The 15,235-nt window shown below is 48.5% G+C and overlaps 3 protein-coding genes across 3 annotated transcripts; 1 reads left to right on the top strand and 2 right to left on the bottom strand.

Moving 5' to 3' along the window:
• Positions 1-329: 329 nt before the first annotated feature.
• On the bottom strand, positions 330-1,265 carry DFJ58DRAFT_193029 (uncharacterized protein). Its single transcript, XM_041379161.1, has 3 exons — positions 1,161-1,265; positions 582-1,095; positions 330-504 (listed from the first exon to the last, which is right to left on the bottom strand). The coding sequence occupies exons 2-3, from the start codon at positions 868-870 to the stop codon at positions 395-397; spliced, it is 399 nt and encodes a 132-aa protein (XP_041236678.1). The 5' UTR covers positions 871-1,095; positions 1,161-1,265; the 3' UTR covers positions 330-394.
• Positions 1,266-4,024: 2,759 nt separating this feature from the next.
• On the bottom strand, positions 4,025-5,086 carry DFJ58DRAFT_749985 (uncharacterized protein; the record flags this gene model as incomplete). Its single annotated transcript, XM_041387709.1, has 4 exons — positions 4,025-4,151; positions 4,238-4,562; positions 4,649-4,807; positions 4,918-5,086. The coding sequence occupies 4 exons, from the start codon at positions 5,084-5,086 to the stop codon at positions 4,040-4,042; spliced, it is 765 nt and encodes a 254-aa protein (XP_041236677.1). The 3' UTR covers positions 4,025-4,039.
• A 5,286-nt stretch (positions 5,087-10,372) lies between these two features.
• On the top strand, positions 10,373-10,851 carry DFJ58DRAFT_847252 (uncharacterized protein; the record flags this gene model as incomplete). Its single annotated transcript, XM_041393424.1, has 2 exons — positions 10,373-10,501; positions 10,552-10,851. The coding sequence occupies 2 exons, from the start codon at positions 10,373-10,375 to the stop codon at positions 10,849-10,851; spliced, it is 429 nt and encodes a 142-aa protein (XP_041236676.1).
• Positions 10,852-15,235: the final 4,384 nt, after the last annotated feature.

Genomic DNA, 15,235 nt, shown 5'->3' with positions numbered 1-15,235 from the left:
TCTCTCCTTGCGTCCTCTAATCCCACCTAGGAACCCCAAAAGACTGCGTTTCTGCACATCTGAAAATGCGCCGTCGCAGCTCGTCGCGAATGTGTACCAAAATCCTAGTTCCATCTCAACACCAACAACCCAATCCAATCTCATACGGGAATGGAAGGTGGGAAGGGATAAGACTCACCTAAGGTACTTGACGACATATCCTTGTCCATCTCGCCTTCAACACCGAACGGGACAGGTTCGATCAAGGCTGATATCAACGCATTGAGCAAGGACAAAGACCCACCTCCTCTCCCTCCTCCTGAACGGTACCGAGCGTGAGAGCAGACGTAGAGACGGACGACGGATCAGAGAACATCGAGGCATGGGAATTCGCGTGGATTGGGGGTGGTGCGGTTTACGAGGTTGAGAGGCTTATGTTTGGTTGGAGGTTAACTTGAGAGGAGGAGGTTGGGAGGAGTGTGTTGAGCAGGAACGTTGTTTGTTTGCGGACGCAAATTTCCGAGTCTGTAGTGTTCGTCGCGTGTGTGAATGTGAGGTTTGTGAGCATAGAAAGAGGGTAGGGGCTGTGGGACAATACGCACATTCCAGACAAATCATCAATGCGCTCCATCCACCCACCATACCAATCATTTGCACAGCAGCGGCGTTCAGTTTCAGTAGACCAGAAAGCGCGTATAGGGCTTGTGAGCGGGTTTCGGCGGAGTTTGAAGAGGGGGAGAGGGATTTGAGGAGGAGTGTGGGGAGTGGGTCGAGGTCGAGATACTGATATAAAACAGAATATGACCACAAAGTACAGTTAGTTAGGGTGAATTGAATCGAGGCCATGCGAAATTGGATGTAGATTGGATACATGGTAGGAAGAGGATGCATTGAAAGAGGACTCACGGCGAGCTGAGCAGCTGGGATGTTTCATAGCGCGGTTCCGATTATCCGAAGAGTTTGCATTTCGGGAGTGTCGTTCATACTGGATACTAGGAGGAGGTTGTGTAGGGGTTTCATAGCCCTAGTTTCTTCAAGCCTGTGTCGTACCATTTGTGAGATCGCGCATCAATCGGGAGTATAATCACCATTCGTATTATCGATATTTTGAATTAGCTATATTTCATAGCAAGAAACTGTAAGACACACAAGGTTCAATCATAGGACGAGACGGGATGCACCATGTTGAGATAATCAAGTGCCTGTAATCTATCATCTTCGGCTTGCCTTTCATCCAGGCCTAGTGTAAGAGTCTCTTCCGTGAGTTGTGCATCTGGTTTACCGAGGACGCGAGTACCAGTAATCTCCGGGGGCCACGTGCACACCTATCTCCGTCCGGTCGTCAGGAAAGAGGACGCTATAGGTATTATCAGCGTATATTTTCAAAGTAGACATATGAGCGAGTGACAGATGTACAGACGTACCTGTGGGATTTGAACGGAGAAAATGAAAATTCTAGGTTACGGGTATGGTAAACGACAGAGGCAGAAATGTTATGACGAAATAAAGAAATTAGACCTCAACGCAGGAACTGGAGCAAACGGATGTGATGAGCACGTCGTATATTGGAAATGTCGACTGAGAGAGTCACCGGTTGTGACCTGAGGCAGATGATTCTTGGGCGCTTCAGTCGCACAGCCTATGCTGTGTATAAGCTGTGAAGCGAACACGAGGATAAAGCATGTACAACGTACCAAGAGACAGTAGATTCAACTCTAACTTGACCAAAACGTCCGTTGTGCCCTCCTGTCCGCCTATCGTTGTCGTCTTTGTAAGTGATGATTTTGAAATTTGATGGATGAAAGCTGAGATGGCGCTGTACTCCGTAGTAGGAATTCTGGAGTATGGCTTCACCCACCACTAAAACGAAAGAGATATCAGCAAAAACACCTCGCCAGAAATTTGAAGGGCACAGTGATGAAGTCTGGGGCGTCACACACGTGCCAGGCGGACAGCGGATCATCACTTGTTCATTGGATGGCTCGCTGCGAGTGTGGAACTTGAAGAGTGGGAATCAGATAGGAGAAGACTGGAGAGACGGAGAAAGTAAAGTGTACAGGATAGCGTTGTCTCCGGACGGAAGAAAGTAGTTAGCGGGAGTGTGGATGGTGCAGTGAGGTTGTGGGACATCGACACATGCAAGGTCATCACGAAATGGATAGGGCACACAAAGGAAGTGGTGTCCGTCTACTGGAGTCGAGATGGTCGGAGAGTGTTAAGCGGATCTAACGATGGGACTGCAAGGCAATGGAACGTGGAAAGTGGGGAGACACAGGACGAGGAAAGCGGAGAAGAAACCATACTTGCATCGATCAAGACAGGACACGATCAAGTGTGGGCAGTCGTCTATTCACCAGACATGACCTTGATTGCGACTGGTGGACGAGATGGACCCTCGGGTGGAGAACGCGCTGCAATTCAAATCTGGGACACAAAGACAGGCAAGCTTGTTACAACTCTCAAAGGACACACAACCTCAGTGCATTGCTTGGTTTGGACCAAGGACGGAAAAACGCTTATTTACGGGTCATACGATCACTCGATTAGGACATGGAATACAACCAAATGGGAGCAAACCGCGGTTCTGGATGACCATACTTCCAAGCTTGTCTTGGCCCTTGCAATATCACCGAATGGTCGCATCCTCGCAAGTGCATCATCCGACAAGACAGCACGATTGTGGAACCTCGACAATGGAAAACCCATCAATTCACCCCTCCAACACCTACAGCCAGTGCAGTGTGTGTCCTTTTCCGCGGGTGGAAAGCTACTAGTCACCGGTTGCGGTGACAAAAACGCGTACTCATGGGATGTTGCTGCAATTGTCAGAGAAGCCGGCCTCGACGAACTCCTGTCGGATTTAAAGGTGAGTTGACAGGCATGTTTCATTCATTTCATTCTCACAACTGAACGCACTCTGCCAGGCCAGCAAGTCGCCACTCCATGTACGTAACAGCTTCATTCAAAGATCTCGTCGTGCTCAACATACATATTTTAGGCTAATGCTACACGACGTCCCATCCAGCAACGTCCGCTTGCTTATCAGGTACCCCATGGTTTTTTTGATGGAGTACCACCAGCTCATGTACGTCATCACTATCACTCTGAGTATTATTTTGACCTCCGCGGTTTCAGTCCTCAGCACCACAAGAAACCACACTTCTTCGTCGCTTATTTCACCGCAGCCCCTCCAGTGCCAGGGTACATCACCGTCCTCCCCTCTCGACTGGGTTCGAAACCTTTTCAAACGGCGCGGACAAAGTGGCGAAGAAATCGAGTTGCAAGGGCGCAGCTCCGCAGCTGTTGAGGTCCCATATGCTCAGGGCAAACGTGTATGTTATTTCTGTTTCTCGGACGTTCAACTCAACCTGATGTAACGTAGAGAAACGCTTTCAGCGAGGGATGCTGCGTTGGCGAAACAGCGACAACAGAAAATGAAACCATTACCCTCGAAGAACTCTACTGCGGGCAACTCACAGCCTCCCAAGTCCGATGTCGCCGAACCATCTTCGCAACCACAGTCTTCGTCATCCACCACACCTGCCGCCGGTGATCCTACTACAGCTACAAGTTCAACATCGCCGTCACGCCCAGATGCAACGATAAGACAGGCTGGACTCTGGACTCGTTTCCGGCTCTTCATTGTTTGGTCTCTCTCCTGAATATACGGACGGCCATCATTAGATCTTCGTTCGCGAGTTGCATGCCTTTACATCTCTCGACGGACTGTCGTTGATATGCTCTACCTACTCGTCCACTCCCCTCTGATGTAGTTCGAACCGTTCTTTATGTACTATACAGATACCACATGCCTTGTCATTTCTGTCTGCATTATTAATGTGTACTACCCATACATCATGCAAGTCACGGCTACGCACATTCTGACCAACGAACGATCGTCCGATATCAGTATTCACTAACATTAGTAGTGTGATGTGGTGTTAAACAAAATCAAATCAAATGCCATTTCACCCCAAGTACGATCCCCCATCGCACGCATCGCACTACAACCTCACAGTCCCACTCAACTCCTCCCATTCCCCACTCGCCAATCCAAAATTCAAATTTCCCTCTCCTTGTGTCGCTCCAATCCCTCCCAAGAACCCAAAAGACTTCGTTTCTGGACAGCTGAAAAAACGCCATTGCAGCTTGTTGCGAACGTGTACAAAATCCTAAGTCCGTCCCAGCATCAACAATCCAATACGGGAGTGAAAGGAAGGAAGAAGGGAAGGAAAAGTGGGATAGGGATCGGACTCACCTAACAATATTCTCTGGAAGTTCATCATCCTTGTCCATCTCCCCATCAACACCGAATGGCACAGGTTCGATCAAGGCTGTTATCAACGCATCGAGTAAGAACAAGGACTCCTCCTCTCCTTCCTCCTGAATCGCAGCGAGCGTGAGAGCAGACATAGAGATGGACGACGGATTAGAAAGCATCGAAGCATGGGAATTTGTGTGGATTTGGGGTGGTGCGGTTTCTGATGTGGGGAGGCTTATGATTGGTTGGAGGTTAACTTGAGAGGAAGAGACTGGGAGGACTGTATTGAGGAGGAACGTTGTTTTTCTGCGGACGCGGATTTCTGAGTTTATTCGTCACGCATGTGAGTGTGTCGTCATCCTTGTCGTCATCCTGAAAAGAGGACAGGGATTATGGGAGGATACGCACCGTCCTCAACGCGCTCCATCCACCCACCGAACTCGTCTGTTGCACAGAAGCAGCGTTCGGTTTCAGGAGCCCATAAAGCGCATATAGGCCTCGTTAGCGGGTTTTTGGGGAGTTTGATGGGGGGGAGAGGTATTTGAGGAGGGGATCGAAGTCGAGGTACTGTTATCAAATAAAACAGAAACACAAAGTACTGTTAGTTAGGATGAACTGAATTGGGGTTGAGTTTGGATCATGGGCCAGATGGTGCTCTAGGTTTTTGTATGTCAAACCAAGATCGCCATCCGGCCCATAACCCACATCCAAGTTCAGAGGAGGACTTACGGCGAGTTGAGCGCTGAGCTTGTTTTGTAGCGTGGTTCCAATTATCCACAGGGTTTGCATTTTGAGGGTGTCGAGCTTGTACTGTGTGCTAGGAGGAGGTTGTGTAGGGGTTGCCATAGCCCTAGTTTCTCCAGGTCTCTGTCATGCCATATGTCAGATCACACATCAAGCAATGCATGCGAGTATGATCACCATTCGCATTATCGATATTCTGAACTAGCTGTATTTCTTGGTAAGCGAATATGAGGACGGTTCGATCATGGAACAATCGGAGGAACGCACTATCTCGAGATCATCAAGTGCCTGTAACCTATCACCTTCAGCTTGCCTTTCATTCATCGAGGCCTACTGTAAGAGTTTCTTTCATGTGCTTGGCACGTGGTTTATCGAGGATGTGATCGCTGATTCTGGGATCGAGCTCATCGGTGGTGGGGGAGTCGGGACTGGTGCCTGAGGCAGAATTTTGTATATTCCATCAGGGGAAGGATTGCACGGTGTTTGTGTCCTGGGTTGGGAAACTTGACCCGAAAGGCTTCTTGAACGTTTCAAGTATTCGATCAGAGATCCCGGTGGTTTGGCGACTTGCAATTGGAGCCTTGGACATTGATCATGCTCGCGTTGGGTAAGTTGTCATATCCTCGCGGAGTTCGAACTGACATAAACGGCTCGTTCGGTCCGGCTGTGTTCTCGGTTTGTCGTGACTGCCGCCATCTGCCAGAAACTACTGGACGTCGCATCCAACCTGTTCATATGGACGACGAGGTGCCGTGTGAATTCTACCGAAGTACTGTATGTTGGTGCCGGTCTACCATTGGCCCAACATTTTGAGACTCTTTCTCTGACCTTTCGAATGCACGCCACCTTCGCTGACCTTTTCCTTTCACCTCGACTCCATTCACACTCCTGTCTTTTCCTATCACTCATTCCACGCCACTCAGCCCATCCTCAACTCTCCTTGTCACTGTAGCCAATATACCAGGCTTGAAGGTGGGCAAATCCATACGATCTTGGTATTGAGTCATGTCATCATCTTCTACCTCTATCCACAGTCACGAGCGGAAAGAATCACAAACTTCCTTCCTTCAGCATACACGCAGGCACTTACATATCCATCAGTGGCGACCTGAAGATACGCTGGAAGTGAGCCGTCCGAGTCCTATCATCCGATAGTTGGCAATACCAAAACCTTGTAAAAAGTTCCAGACTTCCGGACGTGTTTATCGTACTCATTGTTCGTTTTCAGATCACCGGATGACTTACGTGGATTACCATCCGAAATGATAGCACCCTTCAAACACCGAATACTGGGGCATTAAGAGGTGACGAGCAAACGTTGTAGCACGAACTGCTCGATTATGGAGACGAGCTTTTCGGTGAGTAGTCCACTTCGCGTTCGTGCACATGTATTGACTTGTCATAGATCTGTCCTTGTCACTCATCTGTGATGTCTACCCTTCTTTCACGCTGAAGGTCGCTGTTGTGCAGACTTGCGGAAATCAGATAGTGAACTACTTGATGTAAGCGACACGGCCCACCAGGCCTTTTATTTCTACTAACAAAATGCAATACGCAGTCCATTTTTGCATGCAAGATTTCTTGACGCGCACGTGCATGTGTACTGTTCTCCTGGATGCTCGATGTTGAATTCTTTGTAGAGCTTCTATTGATCTCAAGACTGACAGAAAATCCATCGCACCTTCCAGACGAAATTCAAGGGCCGTACGCTACTTTATATTGTTCGTGTGTTTTATCCTGTTTACTCTTAGTGAAAGAACGTAATGTGATGATACCTCGGACGTGTCTCTTCATACCACCGTATTTTGGTGCTCGACGCTGGCCTTATTACAGTAGTAGGTTGCTATGAGCGTCTCCAGGAATTCAGCACTCCACCTACTCTTTTCAAAGCGGACAAGAGTGGGAATTTCTGGGGATGTGAGAGGTGTAATATTTTCTTGAAACGAGTAGGCAGGTTTACACGTTGGATACTGTGATTGATGTCGTTCGTAAGGCTCGCACATATGGGAGACTACAATTGATTGGAATATACCAAACTGTGCGCACACCGGTTGTTGACTTACTGGTTGACCTCATGCTGGTCCACTCACCCTCACCTGGACTCCAGACGCACTCCCCATATCCTTGCCTCCCGTCTTCTTCTACCACTTATTCCACCCACAGCTTAGCCCATCCTCGGCTCTCCTTGTCATGCCTCGTTACACCATCACATCCGGTAGCTGGGATGGCCGATATATCAGACTTCAAGATAGGTCACATCATCTTCGTATTCGTCCCGTGACTCATCCTCATCCTCGCGCTCTATCTACAGTCATCAACTTCCAGTCTCTTTCCGAGCGCATACTGGCATGGATTTACACGTCCATCGACTCGACTTGGCGCTGGAAATCAGCCTTCCGAGTGCCGTCATCTGACAAAGTTGAAGTGTTGAGTGATATTAAACTTTGTAAAATAAAGACTTTCGGATGTGATTCGAGAACTGATCATCCGTAGATAATTGCACGAGTCGCTGGTGGAGATCAGGGCGGTTCTATCTTGAAGCTTACAGCAAGAATACAAATTTGATTTGTGTCGTAAGTACTTCAGTCATATGTATTCAACCGTTTCGAGATGTTCCTCTATTTCAAGATCTCCATTGCTCTAGCGGCGGTGATATTTATTCAGAAGCAAGTACATCGATCGACTCTGCAACGAACTATTCATGCATCGTGCCATCAACCATACTACACCGATGTGAAAGCAGAAACACGACTTACTGTAGTTCACTGTCGCAATATGTGAATCACTCACAATAATCAACGACTGTATTCTACCACGCAGGTGAGTGATGTGAACCAATCCAGGATGCAAATTGCCGATACTCACAAGCTCTTGGACCCATGTCGGCACGCAGTTCTGACCAGCACAACACTGGACTTCGTTGCAAAGGCCGGGACAATTTTCATCGGCAGATACTGATGCTGTCAGAGCAGCAACAACGGCGAGGACGATGGAGAAACGCATTGTTTGTGAGGGTGTGAAATGGTATCAAATAAATCTGAAGGGAACGGTAGAAAAACGGCTTGCTTTTATGCGTTCTGACACAACTTCGTGGCAATGTAGGAAGAACCTATCCACCTGAAATCCCCTTTCAAACAGATTATATTCGCATTGCCAGCAGATTGACAGCAGACCTCGACATTGGCCTGCTCTCGTGCTGTCGCCGATATTATATTAGCAGAAGAACTCGGTAAAATTTGTATCCTCACCAAGCACAAGCACAATGCCACTGTTGATGGTCACCTTCTCGCACGTTCCATCGATGATTGCACTGATGAATGAACATATTTGTTTTTGGCACCCAGATAGATAGATAGATCCTTGCCAATCTACGGTGTTTGCATGTCTCATCAGCGGACTATCTCGCCTGCCTGTGTCTCTTCACATTAGCATCAGACAGTGTTGGAGCACAACAGGGCTAGAACACAGTGCGCGACCTAGAAGGAACAATATTCCCTGGGAAATAATACCATTTCCCGAGACAGGTCCGGGAGAAGAGTGTATTCAGTCGAAGGATATTCATTTCAAAGTGTCCTGTTCTCGCGTACACTTCTGGCATATTCGGGAAGATTAGGAGGGGGCTTTCGCGAATGACAAAGGCCCTATGATCGTGCTCGCAATCAACAGCAGCTGACATTGGGAACACATTAGAACGGTTCGTAGGGAACGGCCTCTCGTCTTCCCTGGTTGTTGAGAACTAGTTAATTATGGACTGAAGCTAAACGAAACGTGACCCTGTGATGCTTGGGCGCTTCGGCTGCACAGCCTATATGCTGTATAAGCTGTGAAGCGAATACGAGGATATAGCATGTAAAAACACACCGGGAAGCGGTGGATTCAACTCTGACTTGACAAAAATAGCCATTAATTCCTGCTGCCCACCCAACGCTGTAAAGAGACGTCCTCGTAAGTCATGATTTTGAAATTTGACGGATATAGGCTGACTCGGAGATGGCGCTGCACTTGGTAGTTGGAAATTTGGAGCATGACTTTACCCAGCACTAAAACGAAAGAGACACCAGCGATAACACCTCGCCAGAACTTTCAAGGACACACTAGCGATGTCTGGGGCGTCGTACACCTGCCAGGCGGACAGCGGATCATCACTTGTTCATTGGATGGCTCGCTGCGAGTGTGGAACTTGAAGAGCGGGAAACAGATAGGAGAAGACTGGAGAGATGGAGAAAGTAAAGTATACAGGATAGCGTTGTCTCCGGACGGGAAGAAAGTGGTTAGCGGGAGTGTGGATGGTGTCACTAGTGAGGTTGTGGGACATCGACACATGCAAGGTCATCGCGAAATGGATAGGGCACACAAACTTTGTGGTGTCTGTCTGCTGGAGTCGAGATGGTCGGAGAGTGTTAAGCGGATCTAACGATGGGACTGCAAGGCAATGGGACCTGGAAAGTGGGAAGACTCGGGACAACGAAAGCGGAGAACCCATACCATCAATCAAGACAGGACACGATCAAGTGCGGGCAGTCGTCTATTCACCAGACATGACCTGGATTGCGACTGGTGGACAAAATGAGCTCTTGCTTGGAAAACCTGAGCACTCAATTCAAATCTGGGAGAGAAAGACAGGCAAGCTTGTCGCAACTCTCAAAGGACACACAGGGGAAGTGCATTGCCTGGCATGGACCAAGGACGGAAAAACGCTTATCTCCGGGTCATACGATCACTCCATTAGGACATGGAATACAACCAACTAGGAGCAAAACGCGGTTCTGGCTGAGCACACTAACGTTGTCTTGGCCCTTGCAATATCACCGAATGGTCGCATCCTCGCAAGTACATCATACGACAAAACAGCACGATTGTGGAACCTTGACAATGGACAACCCATCAATTCGCCCCTCCAGCACGCACAGCCAGTGCAGTGCGTGTCCTTTTCCCCGGGTGGAAAGCTACTAGCAACTGGCTGCAATGACAACAACACGTACTCATGGGATGTTGCTGCGATTGTTAGAGAAGCCGGCCTTGACGATCTTCTGTCAGATTCAAAGGTGAGTTGATAGTCTCGTTGCACTACATCCCGACAACTAAACACACTCTGCTGGTAGGCCAACAAGTCTGCACTCCATGTACGTGACACCTTCATAAAAAGATCTCATTGTACTCAACATATATACTCTAGGCTAATGTTGCACGACGTCCGATCCAGCAACGTCCGCTTGCTTATCGGGCACCCTCAGGTTTTTTCGATGGAGTCGCACCAGATCGTTCTCATGTATGTTATCACCATCACTTTGAGTATTATCCTGACCTCCGCGGTTTCAGTTCTCAGCACCACAAGAAACCACACTTCTTGGCCGCTTATTCCACCGCAGCTCCTCCAGTGCCCGTGATATGTCACCGTCTTCCCCTCTCGACTGGGCTCGAAACCTTTTCAAACTGCGCAGACAAAGCGGTGAAGGCATCGAGTTACAAGGGAGCAGCCCCGCAGCTGTCGAGGTGCCATATGCGAAGGGCAAACGTGTATGTTTTTGCTCCTTCTCGGACGTTCAGCTCGACCTGATATCACGTAGAGAAACGCTTCAGCGAGGGAGGTTGCGTTAGCGAAACAGAAACAGAAAACGAAAACGAAACCATTGCACTCAAAGAACTCTACTTCAGGCAGCTCACAGCCTCCCAAGCCCAATGTCACTAAGCCATCTTCGCAACCACAGTCTTCGTCATCCATCACACCTACTGCCGGCGATGCTATGACAGCTACAACTTCAACACCTTCGCGCCCAGATGCAACGATAAGACAGGCCGGACTCTGGACTCGCTTCTGGCTCTTTCTTGGCTGTCTCTCTCCTGAATATATGGACGGTTATAATTAGATCTTATCATCCTTCACGACTCGCATGCCTTTACATCTCTCGACGGATTCTCGTTGATGTGCTCTACCTACTCGACCCACTCCCTCTAATATATTTCCAACCGTCCTTTATCTACGATGCGGATACCAGACGCCTCGCCACCTCCGTCTACACTGTATACTGCTCATACATTTTTTTGCAACTAAAAACCTGCTGTTGGACAAACGTGTCGCAAATAGCGTGCTACCAGTCGCCGAACCCGGTTACCAAAGGATTCGAGGGTGTCGATACATGCAGCACTATTTCCCTCGCGCATATCACGATATCCTCGTCGTCATTGACTAGTGCCACATTTCAAACTCGTTCTCTGCCACTCTCCTAGAATCTGGCGCGCTCTGCTTTGACTCCTCGCCCGTATGTATACACTCAAGTGCCTTCTCTGCACAAGCACTGGAGTTGTTCAGTCGAAACGAATCCAGCGATTGTGCATTGTGTAAATTAAATCCCTTTCTCCCACGTCAGATGCAGAGGAACTCACTGTTGCAACGCTCACGTCAGACTTCAGAGACCTTTAGTGAGGTCATACAGATAGCGCAGTCCAAATCATCGTTTGTAGAGGAAAAGTTGTTTGTCTTCTGGCCATGAGACATGGACGAGCTTTGCGAAGTGCCTGTGTCACAGTCATTAAGTCACAATATGCGGCCATTACATGGTGCTGACCTCTCTAACAAAACAACGATTGGTGCACCTTCGCCTGCATAATGGATCTAAGATCTGATGGGTCTGGGATTTGCAACTCATTCCGTAACACGTGAGTGTTTTGCACTAGGGCGCTGTCCTGTACAGACTTGCTTTTTTCTGATGATTCATATGTTGCTCAAGTGATCGTCACGCCAGCGTCAGGTACTGATTGAAGGCGGTTGGATGCTGATCAAAGGCATCCGTTGATGGTGCGCACTTTCATTGTTTTTGTTTTCTATCAATACTAACACTTCACACCAGATACCAATCAAAGGCGTTTGGCCTACAGTCCCCATGCGCAATACCGTTAGCTTCACCGGCATGTGTCGAAGACACTTTTTGTAATGGTGACAAAGAAGCTACGTCGATCTTCCTTTTTCAAGTACAGTTCATGATACACTACTAAGTTCTAGAGTTCTCCCAGGGCCCTGCTAAGGCCGAGCCAAAGCAGGGCTGAGCTGTCATTATATTTTCAAGGCCCAAGCCAGTCTCCTGGCCATCGAGTTACTTGGAACAGCGGCAGCCAAGATGACCCTTGACGATCTTATAAGTGCATCATCTTCGTTTTGTCTCCTCTAACTTCAACAGACTATCATCTGCATCTCATGGCGAGGGCATACGTCTATGAACTTACAGTGGATGTATTGTATCAAGCTGGTTAACACATGCCCTGTTGCTACACATGCTGATCTGTATGGTGATTTGTGATTCCACTATCGATGCATAACCCAAGATGCAACTTACATCGTAGCACTGAGCTGCACATTAGATCACCACGCACATTCTACGATAAAATATCAGCAAACCTCGTCATTAGGAACTGCGAACTGTAAGGTGCGATGATTGTATTGTGAGAACGAACCGAGGACCTCCATATGTTGTGGTACTCGAAGGCTGGGGTTCCAGCTCCTGAGGACTCGATAACTGTGCGTGTGACTCCAGGAACCTATCCATGCGATGCCTTTAAGACTTCCACATTGTCCAAACTCCAAGACTTTGTCGGATACCTACAGCATAAATTCCGTCAAAACCTGAGACTTGGAGAACAACAGGGTGATTTCGGAACGCAGTATTGGCTTGGCATCAATCTAGATGCTCGTTTGTCACGTCCCACAAGTCAACCCAGCCCTACTGCCAAAGTTCGATTACTATCCAGGGTGAATGGACACGCGACATCATCTCCAGCGTGAAACAGAAGACCTCAAACGAAAAAAAAACGAACTCAAGGACGCGGTACGTGTTTCCTTTATCTTATCTGCAGGTTGGCGATCAGTTATCAGGTACTACCGTTACTCATACCCAATTCACGATGTGTGAAACAGAACCTGTCTGTTCAAAATCACAGTGAGCAATACCCCATCTTGATCGCCAGGCGGAATATGATGCAGCTGGGAGAGAAGGACGAAGTGCGCGGCAGGGAATGTTCCTTAGCCATTTGTTCGTAAACTGTCGTTGATCTGATGTGCGTGCTTGTTCGAAGCAGGAGACAACACCAAGCAGTGAACTTAAGAGAATGTTCCAGAGCCGATTAGATAACAGGTACTAGCATATAGGCAACTCAACTCACTGCAATGCTAATTCATCGTCGCATTCAACAGCAGCTGTCATCAAGAACGCATGAGAACGCCTCGCAGAGAACAGCCTCTCGTCTTCCGTAGTCCGTAGTTGTTGAAAACTAGCTAACCATGGACTGAAACTCAATGGAATGTAACCCTGTGATGCTCGGGCGCTTCAGCTGCACAGCCTATGCTGTATAAGCTATGAAATGAACACGAGGATACAGCATGTACGACAACGTACCGGGAAGCAATGTATTCAACTCTGACTTGACCCAAACAACCATTATTCCCTGTTTCCCGCCCATCGCATCTGAGAAACCTCCTCGTAAATGACGATTTTGAAATTTGATGGATGAAAACTGAGATGGCGCTGCGCTCCAAAGTCGGAATTCTGAACCATGGCTTCACCAACCGCTAAAACGAAAGAAACATCAGCGATAACGCCTCGCCAGAAATTTGAAGGACACACTGATAGTGTCTGGGGCGTCATACACCTGCCAGGCGGACAGCGGATCATCACTTGCTCAGAGGACGGCTCGCTGCGGGTGTGGAATTTGAAGAGCGGGAAACAGATAGGAGACGACTGGAGAGACGGAGAAAGTGCAATAAAAAGCATAGAGTTGTCTCCGGATGGGAAGAAAGTGGTTAGCGGGAGTGAGATAGGAGAAGAATGGAAAGATGGAAAAAGTGGAGTGTGCTGTATAGCGTTGTCTCCGGACAGGAAGACAATGGTTAGTAGCGGGGGTGAGGATGGTGCAGTGAGGTTGTGGGACATTAACACATGCAAGGTCATCACTAAATGGACAGGGCACAAAGACGAAGTGGGACATGTTTGCTGGAGTCAAGATGGCCGGAGAGTGCTAAGCGGATCTGACGATGGGACAGCAAGGCAATGGGACGTGGAAAGTGAGGAGACACGGGACGAGGAAAGCGGAGAAACCATAATTGCATCGATCAAGACAGGACACGATGAAGTGTGGGCAGTCGTCTATTCACCAGACATGACCTGGATTGCAACTGGTGGACGTGACGAACCCTCGGGTAGAGAACCCGCCGCAATTCAAATCTGGGACGCAAAGACAGGCAAGCTTGTCACAACTCTCAAAGGACACACTGAGCCAGTGCGTTGCCTGGCTTGGACCAAGGACGGAAAAAAGCTTATCTCCGGGTCATACGATTACTCGATTAGGACATGGAATACAACCAAGTGGGAGCAAACCGCGGTTCTGGTTGAGCACACTAACATTGTCTTTGCCATTGCAATATCGCCGAATGACCGCATCCTCGCAAGCGCATCGGGTGACAAAACAGTGCGATTGTGGAACCTCGACAATGGACAACCCATCAGCTCGCCCCTCCAGCACGCAGACCAAGTGAACTGCGTGTCGTTTTCCGCGGATGGAAAGCTACTAGCCACCGGTTGTGATGACAAAAACGCGTACTCATGGGATGTTGCTGCGATTGTTAGAGGAGCCGGCCTCGACGAACTTTTTTCGCATTCGAAGGTGAGCTGATAGTCTCATTTATCACATTCTCACAACTGAACTCGCTCTGCTAGGTCAACAAGTCGGCACTCCATGTACGTGACGCTCATTCAAAAATCTCATTTTGTTCAACATATACACTCTAGGCTAATGCTACACGACCTCCGGTCCAGCAACGCCTACCTGCTGGTCGTGTACCCCATGGTTTCTTCGATGGAGTTCCACCAGCTCATGTACGTCATCACTATCACTTTGATCGTCATCCTGACCTCCGCGGTTTCAGACCTCAGCGCCACAAGAAACCACACTTCTTGGACGCTTATTCCATCGCAGCCCCTCCAGTACCCAGGATATATCAACCTCCTCCCCTCTTGACTGGGCTCGTAACATTTTCAAACGGCGCGGACGAAGTGGTGAAGAAATTGAGTTGCAAGGGCGCAGCCCCGCAGTTGTCGAGGCCCCATATGCTCAGGGCAAACGTGTATGTTATTTCTGTTTCTCGGACGTTCAACTCGACCTGATGTAACGTAGAGAAACGCTTCAGCGAGGGATGCTGCATTAGCGAAACAGCGACAACAGAAAATGAAACCATTACCCTCGAAGAACTCTACTGCGGGTAGC

The sequence above is a fragment of the Suillus subalutaceus genome, assembly GCF_016647625.1.
Source record: "Suillus subalutaceus strain FC151 chromosome Unknown DFJ58scaffold_209, whole genome shotgun sequence".
NCBI lineage: Eukaryota > Fungi > Basidiomycota > Agaricomycetes > Boletales > Suillaceae > Suillus > Suillus subalutaceus.
This window is presented reverse-complemented; position numbering and strand designations above follow the sequence as displayed.

Bases quoted from the DNA above. Each gene is read 5' to 3' on its own strand.
- DFJ58DRAFT_193029 (XM_041379161.1), bottom strand. From the start codon at position 870: ATGCATCCTCTTCCTACCATGTATCCAATCTACATCCAATTTCGCATG. The intron at 505-581 runs GTGCGTATTGTC...CGAACACTACAG, and splicing joins ATTGATGATTTGTCTGGAAT to ACTCGGAAATTTGCGTCCGC.